Source organism: Haliotis cracherodii, unplaced genomic scaffold (assembly GCF_022045235.1).
Source record: "Haliotis cracherodii isolate W230 unplaced genomic scaffold, xgHalCrac1.p SCAF_4, whole genome shotgun sequence".
NCBI lineage: Eukaryota > Metazoa > Mollusca > Gastropoda > Lepetellida > Haliotidae > Haliotis > Haliotis cracherodii.
Genome location: NW_027266297.1, coordinates 5,590,945 through 5,608,901, shown reverse-complemented (window position 1 = coordinate 5,608,901; position 17,957 = coordinate 5,590,945). Strand labels below are relative to the sequence as shown.

At 41.1% G+C, this 17,957-nt stretch overlaps 1 protein-coding gene across 2 annotated transcripts in view; it reads left to right on the top strand.

The window, feature by feature from the left end:
• The first annotated feature begins 3,372 nt into the window (after positions 1 to 3,372).
• LOC139478575 (uncharacterized) overlaps positions 3,373 to 17,957 on the top strand; it is a 44,012-nt gene continuing 29,427 nt past the window's right edge. The window contains exons 1-10 of one of the 2 annotated variants that reach the window (XM_071261112.1): positions 3,373 to 3,411; positions 5,968 to 6,079; positions 7,346 to 7,546; positions 7,782 to 7,912; positions 8,261 to 8,369; positions 9,276 to 9,439; positions 10,118 to 10,240; positions 11,532 to 11,643; positions 13,746 to 13,924; positions 15,758 to 15,865. In XM_071261112.1, the coding sequence (XP_071117213.1) occupies positions 3,376 to 3,411; positions 5,968 to 6,079; positions 7,346 to 7,546; positions 7,782 to 7,912; positions 8,261 to 8,369; positions 9,276 to 9,439; positions 10,118 to 10,240; positions 11,532 to 11,643; positions 13,746 to 13,924; positions 15,758 to 15,865 (1,275 nt within the window). In that variant the 5' untranslated portion in view covers positions 3,373 to 3,375. The remainder of the gene's footprint in view (positions 3,412 to 5,967; positions 6,080 to 7,345; positions 7,547 to 7,781; positions 7,913 to 8,260; positions 8,370 to 9,275; positions 9,440 to 10,117; positions 10,241 to 11,531; positions 11,644 to 13,745; positions 13,925 to 15,757; positions 15,866 to 17,957) is intronic. The other variant, XM_071261114.1, reaches the window with a different exon arrangement.

Genomic DNA, 17,957 nt, shown 5'->3' with positions numbered 1-17,957 from the left:
CAACAGATTACTGTTGCAGGAATGAGTGAGAGTTAAATAGACAAAATTCATAATCAATGACATAAAAGCAAACTCGGTATAGTTTTGTTTTTGATATAAGCTATTTCAATCAATACACATTTTGGAGCTTGTTAAAATCTTGTAACATGCATTTTACGTATTTACCAGAAATATTATAGATATGATTATCAAACATGCGTGTTTTTATAATTTCTTCGCATTTTGTTGGCCGTTATAACGTCTTTCTCAACAATATTTCAGCTATATTTTGAACATGTAAATAATCAAATCTGGAACAAGCAATACAGGCGTCGGGGTACAATGAAACGCAATCAACCAAGTCACCGTGCCAGACCACCCAATCCGTAAAATCTCCTCTTAAAACCGTCAAGGGATACTGGGAACATATTGTAACCCCATGGTGATTTTGTTGGCTATGTAGGAACTGAAATACAATAATCAGTGATATATATATATATATATGGCTTCTTTTATTTTCCACATGTTTAAAAAACCTGCAGAAACTACACACGGAACACCCTAAAACACACTGAGATGACACCAGGTGTTGGTGAAACGGGTGTCCTGCCCTGTCGATATCAGCCATAGTGAGAGAAGGTTTTGGAAAACCATGACCGTTCAGACTATGGTAAAATAATCGTGACGATATGTTACATTGTGATCAGGTTACAATGATAAGGGTTTCCTTTGGCCGTCGATGAGAGAAAGTTAGAGTGAACGAATGTGGATTTCGCCGCTTTTAGATAGCCTCCATACCTCAAAGGACATACCGCTTCAATGAAACTGCATCATAATGCTTTGCAGATGATTGTGACTTCATCGCTTACCATGACGTCATAATCAAATGATCTCACTACTCACTCTGACAGTGAAGCTGGTTACTGTATATATCCTGTACTCCAAAGACTCTGAAGGCCTATTCACGAAGCTGCTTTAGCGCTTAGATTGGCGTAAGGGTGTCGTAGCGAAAACATCGCTAACAAGTAAGTGAGCTGTGGACTGTCAGAATGTTATCTGATATAATAGTAAGTCAACATACGTACCCAAACATGCACCATACCTTTGAAATAATGAATATATCTAAAAACCCTCACTTTGTGTAAGACACGGTCCATTCCCTTGCACATCATAATACAAGTCGCCATCTTTGTTGTTATGGTACCATATTTAAGATCGATTTTAGCGATCCTAAACTGGTCCAGGACCCCGTTCCACAAAATGATCTTAGCGCTAAGATGATCGTAGCTCCCATTCTTTAACATAGGCTTACGACAATCATAGCACTAAGATCGCTTCGTGGAACAGGCCCCAGGGCCCACTTGCACAAAGCGATCTTAGCGCTAAGACTATTGTAAGACTATGCCAAAGTATGGGAGTTACGATCATCTTAGCGCTAAGATCGCTTTGTGCAAGTAGGCCCTGCCCCGTTCGACAAAGCGATCTAAGGGCTAAGTTGATTGTAACTCACTAAGTACGCCATTTTAAATTTTTGTTACGATCAGCCGCCCATTCCACAAAGCAATCTTAACTTAGAGAGTTGTAAGTTAAGATATAAATGTTTCAGCGTCGTAAATTCTGTGTTAACTTTAATATTTAATAAGAGGTTTAAAATGTTAAATATTTTATCAATTATTTACCTACATGCACTTTGCGGATTTTTATTGTTATCTTAGTGGCACGAGCGTCCCATGGGTCTCTTTGGCCGGATGTTGTGTTTTTTTAATATGAATAAAATGTAATTTATCTGCTTATGTACAACATGTGACACTTTAATAAAATATCATTCTTCTTGTTCTTGTTCTTGTTCTGTTTAAAACAGGTAAACAGTAGCTATTTGACAACCCCGGTAAAGTCAGGGATTAGTTACTTTGCTAGTTAGATAAAGTACGCGCGTGGATCAATTCATTTTACTGTGAACAGGGATGCACAAAATTATAACAAGAAGTCACATTTTCTTGCAAAATTTATTTATCTCTCTTATATTAACAAATGACACAAGCATAATGTTGTCAACAATTATTCCACACAGACACTACACCGTTCACGACAAGCATAACATTCAACAATTATTTGCCCGTTAAAACCAGATCAAATGTTTCACAGACAATTGCTATTGAAATATTAAGTATAACTACCGATCTACCTACCTGTGGTTTGAAGTATTTCAGTTACAATCAGTTCTAACGACATTGTTTCTATTATCTGCTATGACTCTGTGTTATTTTACATACATTTCTTGAATGAAAACTCCCTTTAATTAATCTTATTCCATTACTAAGAATTTGAATAAATACACTGCTTTATTAATCCCCATCTCAAGCTGTCCCCACCCAAACACCCCTATGCCCATTTACAGTTTCCCCCTAACAGATAATACGGGACTGTGACTACACAGTTAACACTGAGCCACAGAGAAACCACTCATGCATGGTTAGACAGCTGGGTGATTAAACTGCAGCTTCCGGTATTGGGCTTTGAAGGACTGGATTATACCGGCATCTAGAGGCTGAAGACGACTGGTTGTTGTCGGGGAATGGACCTTGACATTTGACAACTCCTCAAGGTAACTCCTCGTCATTTCAACAGTTTTAATTTTTTATCGACTAATATTGATATATTGGATATCAAAACACGCGAGAGTGAGATTCTCCATATATTAATGAAGACAAAATATTGTTACCAATAGGCTACCCCACCGCCCCTTCTGGTTGAGGAGGAGATGCGAGCTGAAAATCACCGCTCATGAAGAAGTTTCTCTCGGAAGTGCTTTGGTATACATTTATATGACAATACATCTTTATTCTGTTGCCACAACAAAGACGTTCGTTCCCAAAGTCGACAATAACATGGCGTCCGCAATAATGCCTTTCAAAGGACTGTCATCTTTTCAATTTGGACATGTGTAGCCCAGTCGTCTGAGGCGCCGCAATTCACTGTGCATCTGATCGTGGGTTCGAATCCTGGTTCGGCTTGATTATGTTTCTAGGTTTGTTAGCACCATACCCGTGTTCGTGGGTTTTACCTAAGTGGTAAACGTCTGAGGCCTGCGTCATTTCTTACTTTCCAGCCTCACGAAGCTGACACCCCGTGCTTAGACCTAGAATAATGTTCAACCAAACACTCTCTACGCGGTTATTGGTAGTAACATTAATAACTTTACAGCAAGAAAATAAATAATAACATTTGACAATGAGTTAAAAGCGAACGTGGCGCCACCAGGTACGGTCAGTAACAGTGGTCCTACCTGTGCTGATAGGTGACATGATAACACAGTATTCTCTAGGAGATAACACCGCCATTCTCCCCAAGATAACATCGCACTTTACACCGTGTATCAAGAGCAAGGACGCGACAATGGTGGATACTAGTCGGTGGCCTAGCAGATTGACAGTGAGTAACTGTGTACATCACTCAAAATAACAATGTTCTTATATTGTTTACTATTACATACATCGATAAATAAGTCCACATGATACACGGATGTCAAGATGTATTGAAAACAAACTATCCAAAAAAATTGAGAATGACACGTAATTAGTTTTAAATAAAACAAGTTATGATCTTATAATCCTTTTATTTAAAAAACCCGACTAATTAAACAAAATGTGTAGCTTTGTCTCATTTTAATTTAACAAACTCAAAGGATCAATCGCGTTGATGCTTCTTGTCTGTTGTGTTCAAAGAGAATAATTTACGAGTGACGAAGAATGACGAATTATCTGTCCCGAGTACGACCCTTGGCGAGGAACTTTCAAACATTATTTCACGAGCATTAACCATGAGCATAGGTACAAGAGTTCACACTCAGTCCGGAGATTTGTCGACAATGCGGAGACGTTTAGGGCAGTCAATCCAACGTTCGAATCAACTGGCTCCAATGTTCTTGGTTAATCCACATATACGTTTAACTTTCTTGAAAATGCTGCATAGACTCTCTGGCCTTGATCTATCAGTTTAAGGCCAAGGCCAAGCCACATTCCAATGTTCGAGTAGGAAACATTGACTGTTGTCTTAAAAAGTAAGATAAATGATGACCTGAAAGAGGCTGTTAAATAAATCTTACATGTTGTAGAATCAATTTACATAGTTTGTTGTTGATGAGAATGTGGAGACAGACAAAAGTTTTGGTTTTCCTTTCGTAGTCATGACAGCTAGTGACTTTGAGGCGGCTGGCGGCAATGCCACCCAAAGAAAATGGCGAACAGTTTGAACTACATGTTTTTGAATTTTGTATTAACAATAATGCCAAGTCATTATTAAACCATTGTTGTACTATTATACATGAATCAATGTATTATTATCCCCCAAATTCATTATATTGCTTAAATTGTTGAAGAAATAATGCCACTCAAACGAACTATTTCACTGAGTGTGATCAAATAACATTCCAAGAATTCGCTTCACTCGAGTTTATAAATATTATGAAATGCGACTTCGCCTCTGTTATAAGAGTCAACGGTTTCTTATGGTTTCTTGGTTTCTTGGTTTCTTGGTCAAAACTTGACGATGGGTAATAAAAACAATAAACCTTTCTTGATTATCTGTCCCTCGTTAATGTTTGAAAGTTCCTCGTGAAGGCTCGGGACTTTCCACCTTCAACTATCAAACATTAATTCCACTCGGGACAGATAATCCGTCATTCCTCACCACTCGTAGATAATTGTTTCTGTATCATATACATGTACATGTATTTCTTCTGTGCCAGATATAGGTACTGTCGTTGTTCCTCACGTACTCCAAGCTTATGTCAAGGGAGCTGTCATTTACTGTTAGGGTGAACAGCCCAGGAAGACATAATTGCTATTAGCATTGACCTTTTCATATAACGCTACACCCCTACAAGACCGAAAAAAGATCTTCTATCTGACAGTCTTATTACCTTTTATGAAGAAAACCCCAAAGTTTACATAACCGTTTTTTCAAAGTTCAAAAGTGCCTTATCAGTATTAGCCCTATCAATTGTATTTGCTGAACATTATATAATATTATTATTACATTTTAATTTTTAAAGTCACTTCACATGTTTCAAATTCAGTATACTGTAAACATGTGTATAGTATGACAACACGTACAAGACGTGTTTAGATGTAAACGTGTTTAGGTATTTGTTTAAATCCAAAACCTGATACACGTTTGGTGTGTGCTATCTACACAAGTTTAGGGCCTCAACACGAAACGCTGTCTCACAGTTGTTTGTACCCCCATACCCTAAACATGTTTATTAATCATTGTGTAATATCCTAATATTACTCTCAGATCAAGCTGCCAGTCCCTACTCTCTGTGCCTAGTGTTAGAACGGCGACTTTTGGAGGTCGGAGTTTCGCCAAAGTTGCCCCCGGGCTATGGAATAGGCTGCCATTGGATATCAGGAACATTGACAGTCCTACTTTGTTCCGATCAAGACTCAAAACCTATCTTTTCACCAAATCCGTCTTGGAGTATTGAGGCTTTGTGTTTTCCTAGCTGTGTAATGACTCTTTTTTGTGTAGACTCAAATGAAACGCTTTTGAGCAGTTCTTCGAACTGGATACCAGCGCTATATAAATCTGTAGTTATTATTATTATTAATAATCTAAACATGTATATGATTTGGCGTTTCAATACATTGAAATTAGACGTGCAACAAGTTTCACAGGCACTTTCATTATCACATGGTACACGGACTTACAACGTTATTGACATAATAATGTATAAATAGACCCAATAGCCCTTGGACCCTAAAAACGATTAGCTTGTAAACGCGATCCTAAATGTTGTAAAAAAATAGTTCATTTGAAACTGTACGTTGATTTATCGATTTCAATTACTCAAGGGTATTCAAATCAGTTCCACAACAAACTTCACACTCCGTGTTGACATGTGACCTTTGCTCTTCAAGCAAAGTCTAAAACACTGTTGTCTAAACATGAACAACTTTGTCGATTCTCAAAACTATTTGTGTACAGATGTCACGGCGAGTGTCAGTGCTGGTGACCTGGGTGTGGCTGTGTGGCAGCGGGGTGTCTTCCCTCACGCCCTTCTGTACTGGGGGTCCAGGTACCATGCCAAGCCCGTCAGGTGAGACATTCGTATACTACATACCATATCGGGTCCGTCAGGTGAGACATTCGTATACTACATACCATATCGGGTCCGTCAGGTGAGACATTCGTATACTACATACCATATCGGGTCCGTCAGGTGAACCATTCGTACACTCCATACCATATCGGGTCCGTCGGGTGAGACATTCATATACTACATACCATATCGGGTCCGTCAGGTGAGACGTTCGTATACTACATACCATATCGGGTCCGTCAGGTGAACCATTCGTACACTCCATACCATATCGGGTCCGTCAGGTGAACCATTCGTACACTCCATACCATATCGGGTCCGTCAGTTGAACCATTCGTACACTCCATACCATATCGGGTCCGTCAGGTAAGACACTCGTATACTACATACCATATCGGGCCCTTCGGGTGAGACACTCGTATACTATATGCCATATCGGGTCCGTCAGGTGAGACATTCGTACACTCCATACCATGTCGGGTCCGTCAGGTGAACCATTCGTACACTCCATACCATATCGGGTCCGTCAGACACACGCTGCACACAAACTTCTTATACATGGTTTGACCCTTTGGCCGAGATGCTCGCAAACCTACTTTATAATTTGCTGGGCCAAACCCGAAAGAGAGTCTCACCAACCTACTTTATAACTTGCTGGGCCAAACCCGAAAGAGAGTCTCACATGGTACAAGACACTCACTAATCTACTTTATAACGTGTTGGATCCATGGCACGAGACACTCACTAATCTACATTATAACTTGTTAGACCTTTGGTACGAGACACTCACTAAGCTACATTATAACTTGTTAGACCTTTGGTACGAGACACTCACTAATCTACATTATAACTTGTTTGACCTTTGGTACGAGACACTCACTAATCTACATTATAACTTGTTAGACCTTTGGTAAGAGACACTCACTAATCTACATTATAACGTGTTGGATCCATGGCACCAGACACTCACTAATCTACGTTATAACGTGTTTGATCCATGGCACGAGACACTCACTAATCTACGTTATAACTTGTTAGACCTTTGGTACGAGACACTCACTAATCTACATTATAACGTGTTTGATCCATGATACCAGACACTCACTAACCTACGTTATAACTTGACGGACCCGTGGTACGAGATACTCACTAATCTACGTTAGAACTTGTTGGACACGTGCCACGAGACACTCACTAACTGCGTTAGGGTTTACGATCCTTCCTTGTATCACATGTTATTTTTGCCCATTGTCCACCGTGCAGACCCTCCTCTGCCGGACATGTCGTTCCAGTCGTTCCAGGCACACGTGGAGGTCAACTTGATGGACAAAGGCTACACAATGGACGCCGAACAATATCTCGACTTCGACGGCAACAACGGCTTAATAAAATTTTTTGCAAACGGCATGGAGTCCCGTTCCATCTACAGCTATAATACCGGCGAGATTTTTAATATTGACTCAGGTGCGTGTGTAAATAATTATTACACTGAAATAGTCAGTGAATAAAGGATGTTTACTTCTTCAAGTTGTACAAGAGTTGGTCTATTACTCTATATTTTAACACTCAGTTCGCAATCAACTCAGAGAGTGTCTTCTTTAATTGACCAATTTAATTTATAACCATAATTGTATAACATTTGATGGATACATGATCATAAATGGAAGCATCAGTTTCAAATCAACTTATGTTGTTGCAGAGTCACATTGTCAGGTCGTGAATCTCACAACGTCCAATGAAATGAATCTGTTTGGCGATGACGTCACGGATGGGCGGAGCCATATACCACCAGCTGCAGAGGCTCTTCGATTCGGGTCTCAAAGAGGACCGGTAATGTATTCACATCATCATCATGTAACAGGAACGTGCAAAAGACGCGATAAAAATGTTTAAGACCGTACATGCTTAAAGATAATTGTGTATCCTATTGTTCCCTGTGTTTCCTAATGATGCAATTCCCTATTTTACTTATAATTTACTTGCCTTCGCATGTGTTTGTGACGGGTGCCACCGATGGGACAGCCAAAGCTCGCCTTTTCATGAACACGTGGTATCATCATGATTTGATTCATAAACAGCTGCTCATGATATAGTCGGAATCAGGGCAGAGATTTCTTATGAATATGGAAACGGTTTTGCTGTTATTTATTGGCATATTTAAACATTGTCATGTTGCAGGTGTTCAAAGGCTACAGCACCACCCGTGGTCTCCCCACCGTACACTGGCAGACGTGTATGTTCTGGGCCACAGCCAACACCAACTTCACCCTTGACCACTACTTCACAGGTGAAGCAACTTTGTCACATAACATGTTCACATGTGTTACTACCCACGTGCAGATAACTGTTAATTATGTTAATACACATGCGCAGATAACTGTTAATTTGTGTTACTACACATGCGCAGATAACTGTTAATTTGTGTTACTACACATGTGCAGATAACTGTCAATTTGTGTTACTACACATGCGCAGATAACTGTTAATTTCTGCAACTATACACATGCGCAGATAACTGTTAATTTGTGTTACTACACATGTGCAGATAACTGTTAATTTGTGTTACTACACATGTGCAGATAACTGTTAATTTGTGTTACTACACATGTGCAGATAACTGTTAATTTGCGTTACTACACATGTGCAGATAACTGTTAATTTGTGTTACTACACATGTGCAGATAACTGTTAATTTCTGTAACTATACACATGTGCAGATAACTGTTAATTTGTGTTACTACACATGTGCAGATAACTGTTAATTTGTGTTACTACACTTGTGCCGATAACTATTACTTTGTGTTACTGCACACGCGCATATAACCGTTAATTTCTGTAACTATACACATGCGTAGATAACTGTTGTCTTGCCTTATTAAAGGTGTTCAGAACGCATAACCTTGCAGTTATTGGTTTATTCTGCCTATTTTGTGTCACAACTCACATCCTAGTTTACCAAGACTTCTAAATAAGAGCATTGTACATATTGCAAGCGAAACAATAGCTAGAAAAATAGAAATGAAAACCAACTTAAGCAAAGCTATTATTCTCTCTCCACCCTATCCTCGTCGAGTAATAGCAACTTCTTATGGCTATTTAAAATGCGGGTAACGTTATTATAACTATTTCTAAATAACTAGTCAAAATAACCATTCTTGGTGACTTCATGTACTCACCTTTGGCGTTTCACCAGCCTCTAACTGGTCCACGTCATCAACCCACGTGATGGTTCCGGTTAGGATCGAAATGCAAGGGGAACAGACCTTCACTAACGGCTCCACCCCGAGGACGTTCCACCACGTCTACGACTACTTTGACTTCAGGGCCGACTCCGACGTTGATTCGTCTATATTTCAGGTACATTGACATCGAATCTGTTTCTCGAAAACTTTACAACTTTAGACATTGACAGGGTATGAAAGTAGATGCATTTTACCTTTTAGATATTGATACAACGTATTTTGAAAAAAAATGGCCTGAACGTTCACGGAGCCCCTGAAAAAAAGGAAAGCCATTAAGAAGATTACAGGATTAACACCCCAACCCATCCTACCCTAATCCACGATGCAGCTCCAATCAACCACCAACCCCTTATACACAACCCCACCTTTATCCACACGAATACCACTCAATAATATATGAAGAACTGCTCACATTCAAGAGATATTAGATTTCGACGCACAAACTAACATACTGGTATCTTGTGTGGACCGACGCTGATAAACGCATCACATGTGATGTCATAGGTCCATGACTCCAGGTGCATCTTTTGTCTAGTGCAGGATTAGCGTGTAAAGTTTGGAAATCACGGGCAGCTTTTCGTGATAAGATTAAGGATACCATGGTAACACTTGACTGATTATTTGTTTTGTCATTAATTGAAACACATTGGAAACACCTCTTCTTAACGCATATACTTCTCCCTATGTTTCTATGGTCGCGTTTCTATTGGCGGTCAGTATATGTTCCGCATATTTAAGTCTAAAGGATTTACCTTTTCTCCAGCTAATATGTCGTTGTATCGGATTCTTTCAGACGCCCAACAATGTGGAGTGCCCGGGAAGAGTGAACACAGAGAAGTTACCCCAAATGCCCACAAACTACTATTACCGCCAGGAAATCATTGACGTTGCGGACGATCTAATAATGCAGGCTGATGTAGGTTCAGGGTTAGAGAGTAAGATGAGGGCTAGGGGTATCGTGAGGTGCGGCAAATTATAATGTAGGCCGTTGTATGTTCAGGGTTAGAGAGTAAGATGAGGGGTGGGGGTATTGTGAGGTGCGGCAAATTATAATGGAGGCCGTTGTATGTTCAGGGTTAGAGAGTAAGATGAGGGGTGGGGGTATCGTGAGGTACGGCAAATTATAATGTAGGCCGTTGTATATTCAGGGTTAGAGAGTAAGATGAGGGGTGGGGGTATTGTGAGGTGCGGCAAATTATAATGGAGGCCGTTGTATGTTCAGGGTTAGAGAGTAAGATGAGGGGTGGGGGTATTGTGAGGTACGGCAAATTATAATGTAGGCCGTTGTATGTTCAGGGTTAGAGAGTAAGATGAGGGGTGGCGATATTGTGAGGTGCGGCAAATTATAATGTAGGCCGTTGTATGTTCAGGGTTAGAGAGTAAGATGAGGGGTGGGGGTATCGTGAGGTACGGCAAATTATAATGGAGGCCGTTGTATGTTCAGGGTTAGAGAGTAAGATGAGGGGTGGGGGTATCGTGAGGTGCGGCAAATTATAATGTAGGCCGTTGTATGTTCAGGGTTAGAGAGTAAGATGAGGGGTGGGGGTATCGTGAGGTGCGGCAAATTATAATGTAGGCCGTTGTATGTTTAGGGTTAGAGAGTAAGATGAGGGGTGGAGGTATCGTGAGGTGCGGCAAATTATAATGGAGGCCGTTGTATGTTCAGGGTTAGAGAGTAAGATGAGGGGTGGAGGTATCGTGAGGTGCGGCAAATTATAATGTAGGCCGTTGTATGTTCAGGGTTAGAGAGTAAGGTGAGGGGTGGAGGTATCGTGAGGTGCGGCAAATTATAATGTAGGCCGTTGTATGTTCAGGGTTAGAGAGTAAGATGAGGGGTGGGGGTATTGTGAGGTGCGGACGATATGATGATACAGGCTGATGTACGTTCAGGGTTAGAGAGTATTACAAACCTAGAAACATAATCGGGGCGAACCAGGATTCGAACCCACAATCATAGGTTTCTGGCATTCATAAGGGACGCAACTCTGCACAGCGAATCGCGGCGCCTTAGACGATGTAGGTTCAGGGTTAAAAAGTAAGATGAGAGTATGTTAGTACCGTAGGGTGCGGACGGAATTATAATGCATGCTGATGTAGGTTCATGGTTAGAGAGTAACATGAGGGTCTTACGGGGGCAGTTAAACATATTTGAGTGAGTGAGTGAGTTAGTTCGACACCATATTAAAACTCTGCTTCCTGATTTCTAGATTTGGTACAATTCTGACAGCAAGTACCTTAGAGTCGACCACAGGCCCACGTCAATGTCAGATTCCATCAACACTCTAAACCCAATAACTGAGATACACGACTTCAACTACGGTAAGCATGTCCTCACAACTTCTGGTGTATTAATCTATCTCGATCACACATAATGCCATTTAAACAACTGAGGACGCATCAGTTGTGTGGGATACCTGAGCACTGGGATAATCGCCATTGGGCTAATGTAATTTTTTTTCTGACGAATCGAGGTTCACTCTCATCAGAAGCATGCCTCGAAGAATTCGTGCATCTGTGTCAACAGAGGTACTTTTATCCGATATCTGTGACGTTGGCTACAAAATTTCGAATTTGACCATCGACATCTTTAACGGCCTCGTGTGCCACAAACTCCAACCATTAGAACCCACGAGATCGGATCGCCTGCTCCCCAGCAGATATGATAATATCATTTCTATTGCCCAATACCATATTGATCAGAATATCCCCACTGTCTCCTACTGTTTGGAATGTTCCAGATGTCCGCTTTGTCTATATGTGTGTATGTCCAGGTGCCCGCTATGTCTATATGTGTGTATGTCCAGGTGTCCGTTATGCCTATATGTGTGTATGTTCAGGTGTCCACTATGTCTATATGTGTGTATGTCCAGGTGTCCGTTATGTCTATATGTGTGTATGTCCAGGTGTCCACTATGTCTATATGTGTGTATGTCAAGGTGCCCGCTATGTCTATATGTGTGTATGTCCAGGTGCCCGCTATGTCTATATGTGTGTATGTCCAGGTGCCCGCTATGTCTATATGTGTGTATGTCCAGGTGTCCACTATGTCTATATGTGTGTATGTCAAGGTGCCCGCTATGTCTATATGTGTGTATGTCCAGGTGCCCGCTATGTCTATATGTGTGTATGTCAAGGTGCCCGCTATGCCTATATGTGTGTATGTCAAGGTGCCCGCTATGTCTATATGTATGTATGTCAAGGTGCCCGCTATGTCTATATGTGTGTATGTCCAGGTATCCACTATGCCTATATGTGTGTATGTCCAGGTGCCCGCTATGTCTATATGTGTGTATGTCAAGGTGTCCGTTATGTCTATATGTGTGTATGTCCAGGTGTCCACTATGTCTATATGTGTGTATGTCAAGGTGCCCGCTATGTCTATATGTGTGTATGTCCAGGTGTCCGCTATGTCTATATGTGTGTATGTCCAGGTATCCACTATGCCTATATGTGTGTATGTCCAGGTGCCCGCTATGTCTATATGTGTGTATGTCCAGGTGTCCGCTATGCCTATATGTGTGTATGTCCAGGTGTCCACTATGTCTATATGTGTGTATGTCAAGGTGCCCGCTATGTCTATATGTGTGTATGTCCAGGTGCCCGCTATGTCTATATGTGTGTATGTCCAGGTGTCCACTATGCCTATATGTGTGTATGTCCAGGTGCCCACTATGTCTATATGTAAGTATGTCCAGGTGCCCACTATGTCTATATGTGTGTATGTCCAGGTGTCCGCTATGTCTATATGTGTGTATGTCCAGGTGTCCACTATGCCTATATGTGTGTATGTCCAGGTGTCCACTATGTCTATATGTCTGTATGTCCAGGTGCCCGCTATGTCTATATGTGTGTATGTCCAGGTGTCCACTATGCCTATATGTGTGTATGTCCAGGTGTCCGCTATGTCTATATGTGTGTATGTCAAGGTGCCCGCTATGCCTATATGTGTGTATGTCCAGGTGTCCGCTATGTCTATATGTGTATATGCCCAGGTGCCCGCTATGTCTATATGTGTGTATGTCCAGGTGTCCACTACTTCTATATGTGTGTATGTCCAGGTGTCCACTATGTCTATATGTGTGTATGTCCAGGTGTCCGCTATGTCTATATGTGTGTATGTCCAGGTGTCCGTTATGCCTATATGTGCGTATTTCCAGGTGTCTGCTATGTCTACATGTGTCTATGTCCAGTTGTCCGCTATGTCTATATGTTTGTATGTCCAGGTGCCCGCTATGTCTATATGTTTGTATGTCCAGGTGCCCGCTATGTCTATATGTGTGTATGTCCAGGTGTCCGCTATGTCTATTTGTGTGTATGTCCAGGTGCCCGCTATGTCTATATGTGTGTATGTCGAGGTGTCCGCTACTTCTATATATGTGTATGTTCAGGTGTCCGTTATGCCTATATGTGTGTATGTCCAGGTGTCCGTTATGTCCGGGATCAGGTGACAGGTAACTGTTCAGTGCTTCCATTGGTCAACGGTTCTTTTGACGACATGATGAATACCCCGGCTTACAAACAGAATGGCTCCTTCACTCTACAAATGAAGAACCCTCTGCAGTTCTTCTCTCTCAACAGCAACTACACCTTCTCAGGACAGGTCAGTTGACGTTGTTGCTTCAGGTGAATACTCCACTAGCCCTGATCAGTCGTCTACTGGTCCTGACCAGTCGCCCAGTAGCCCTGATCAGTCGTCTACTAGTCCTGATCAGTCGTCCACTAGTCCTGATCAGTCGTCCACTAGTTCTGATCAATAACCACTAGTCCTTATCAGTCGTCGACTAGTCCTGATCAGTCGTTCACTAGTTCTGATCAATAACCTACTAGTCCTTATCAATAACCCACTAGTCCTGATCAGTCGTCCACTAGTTCTGATCAATAACCCACTAGTCCTTATCAATAACCCGCTAGTCCTTATCAGTCGTCCACTAGTCCTGATCAGTCGTTTACTAGTTCTGATCATAAATCCAATAGTCCTTATCAGTCATCAACTAGTCCTGATCAGTCGTTCACTAGTCCTGATCAGTCGTCCACTAGTCCTGATCAGTCGTCCACTGGTTCTGATCAATAACCCACTAGTCCTTGTCAGTCGTCCAGTAGTTCTGATCAATAACCCAATAGTCCTGATCAGTCGTCCACTAGTCCTTATCAGTCGTCCACTAGTCCTTATCAGTCGTTCACTGGTCCTGATCAGTTGTTCACTAGTCCTGATCAGTCATCCACTAGTCCTGATCACACCTTCACTAGTCCTGATCAGTCGTCCACTAGTCCTTATCAGTCGTCCACTTGTCCTAATCAGTCGTCCACTAGTTCTGATCAGTCGTTCACTGGTTCTGACCAATAGCCTACAAGTCTTTATCAGTCGTCCACTTGTCCTGATCAGTCATCCACTTGTCCTGATCAGTCGTCCACTGGTTCTGATCAATAACCCACTAGTCCTTATCAGTCGTCCACTTGTCCTGATCAGTCATCCACTTGTCCTGATCAGTCGTCCACTAGTTCTGATCAGTCGTTCACTGGTTCTGATCAATAAACCACTAGTCCTTATCAGTCGTCCACTTGTCCTGATCAGTCATCCATTAGTCCTGATCAGTGATTCACTAGCTCTGATAAATAGCCCTCATCAATCGTCAACTACTCCTTATCAGTCCTTCACTAGTCCTGATCAATAACCCACTTGTCCTGATCAGTCGTCCACTAGTCCTTATCAGTCGTCCACTATATAAGCTAGTCCTTATCAGCCGTTCACTAGTCCTGATCAGTCGTTCACTATTCCTGATCAGTCATCCACTAGTCCTGATCACTCCTTCACTAGTCCTGATCAGTCGTTCACCGGTCCTGATCAGTCATTCACTAGTTCTGATCAATAACCCACTAGTCCTTGTCAGTCATCCACTAGTCCTGATCATAAATCCACTTCTCCTGATCAGTCGTCCACTAGTTCTGATCAGTCGTTCACTGGTTCTGATCAATACCAGACTAGTCCTTTCCGTCTGTTTTAGATCACTATATCTGACAATTTTGTGTCAAACGTGTTGGTCATTCAGCGTATCTAGTCTGGAATGGACAATAATTTGATGATGCAATAGCGACTTTACTCAGTGTCCATTGATGAGAGGCGCACATTTCCATCTCTGTAAATTAGTCAAGGATGGCAACAAGATTTTGGGCATTAAAAGTCATCAAGACTAATCTCAGTCTCTAATTATAATTCCAAGCAAGGTTTACACCATTGTGCTATTTGTATCTTCACATGACATAACACAGGTGTCCTGTTAAGACAGGTCACATGTTACATTAGGTCCTCCAGCTTTTAGGTATCGCTTGATGACTCCCTTTAATACGTGTAATGCTGTTATATGAACTTTGGCCTTCTTCAGTGCTGCGACCTCTTAACTGACATACATTTTTAATGTTGAATTCATATTTTCAGCGGTATGCACGTGATGCCCTCTGTGACGTGTACACTTCTGTGAGGTCAGATTTCAGAATTCCCAACACTCCCGGTGTCAATGTGACCTTCGAATACTACTTCCTGTCTGTACGTTGAGTTTTTCCTTCGGCGGATGATGTCCATGAACGTAACTAAGTCAAAACTAAAATGAAATATTCTTAGTGTTTGGCTTTTTTTATATAAAAATGTCCTATCACGTAATTATCTACTTAATCTACTTTTTGAACTTTGTAAATGTAGATGTAGAAGCCTCTGTTTCTCCACCCAGTAATCCTTCTCGTTGTTAGATAACTGCCTAAATACATGCATCTTCGCTAACTGATTCATTTCCTAACTATATATCTACCTACCTACTTATATCTACCTCTATTTATCCGTCTCGATGGTATATATCTACCTATCTACATACGTCTATCTTTATTAATCCGTCAAGGTGCTACATATCTACTTATCTACATACATCTACCTCTATTAATCCGTCTCGATGTTATATATCTACCTTTCTATTTACATCTACCTCTATTAATTCGTCTCGATGCTCTATATCTACCTATCTACATACATCTACCTTTATTAATCCGCCTCGATAGTATATATCTACCTTTCTACTTACATTTACCTCTGTTAATCCGTCGCGATGGTACATATCTACCTATCTACAAACATCTACCTCTATTAATCCGTCTCGGTGCTCTATATCTACCTATTTACAAACATCTACCTCTATTAATCCGTCTCGATATATCTACCTATCTACATACATCTACCTCTATTAATTCGTCTCGGCGTTGGTATATATCTAACCATCTGCTTACATCTACCTCTTTTAATCTAGTCAAAATATGATTTGACCCCAAACAAATTGCAACAGAAACAATTTGCCCTGCATATAACTTGGATTAACTCACAAAACAACATATCAAAAGTTTACCCAAATCGGAGTAGTGGAACAGTGTCTAATTTGCATAATTTCAAAATGCCCGCATTCAAACTAATTTGGCAAGGGTTTGCCTGTATCTCGGGATCTAAGACTGGTGGAGACTTAATTCTGGTGTCTATACCCATTTCATTTATAACAGTATTTTAATGGTTGGGTAATGTCTAAGTGCCTAATTTGCATAAATTAAAAATGGCGGCTTTTTTGAAACCATCATTTTTTAGTATATCTTCGTAGGTGGTGATGGCAGAGATGTAATTCTGGTGTCTACAACCATGTTTTCAATTATAAATAATATTGTAATAGCTGGATCATTTCTTTATGCCTAATTTGCATAAATTCAAAATGGAGGCCATTTTGAACCCATTAACTATACATTAGGATCTGATACTGGCAGAGATCTAATTCTGGTGTCTCTACACGGTTTTTTTGTCAAAGATTCCAAGTTTAACAGTACTTATATCATTGGTTCCTTTCATAATGTTTAATTTGCATCAATTTTGCATTTATTTGCATCTTCAGTTTCTTCAAGGACTGCGCTGACATTTTTACATACACCTGTACACACTTCACATCCGTTGGTACACTCAAGACTATTTGCTCTGCAGGTACACTGCTTGTTGCTACATGCACCTTATTACATTCAGGAGATGTTTAGGGGCGGCTTCTTTGTCTGTAAGAACAGGAATGTACTTTCCAGCTTTCTCACAGCAACCCTACTCGGTAGGTTTACATCTCATCTTCGTTCCCCATCCACTGCTGTACTTAGAAGTAGACGCGCATACCATACAGCTGCTGCTGAGGTTGGAGGAAGGACTTCTGCTTTCACTTCTGCTTCTGCTTTGTTGTACTACTGCTGACCTTCTGCTGGAATCGCTGAAGGTGAAGAAAAGTTATCATCAGGCCTGCCTTTGTACAAGGTAACTAGTGCTTTCTCGCCTGCAGCTATAATATCTGCCGTGGTGCTGTTTGGATTTCCAAATCTCTCAGCTTGCTCCTGAAAGAACTTGTTAGTGCGAATCAGGTTTAGTGCAACTCCCTTTCCAAAACCGTGAAAGTGCTTTGAGAACAGCTATGTTCCAACATCTTGGCTGCTTCTATGCACCATAGCGAGGTTCGGGTCTAAGGTAAAACTTTGTTGCGGGGAGCTCAGAGTGGAAGCAGATCAGAATAAGGATATCTAAGTCATCTTTCTTGTCTCAGCAGTGCCAATGGCAGTCTGCGCAATTAGTAGATCAGCAT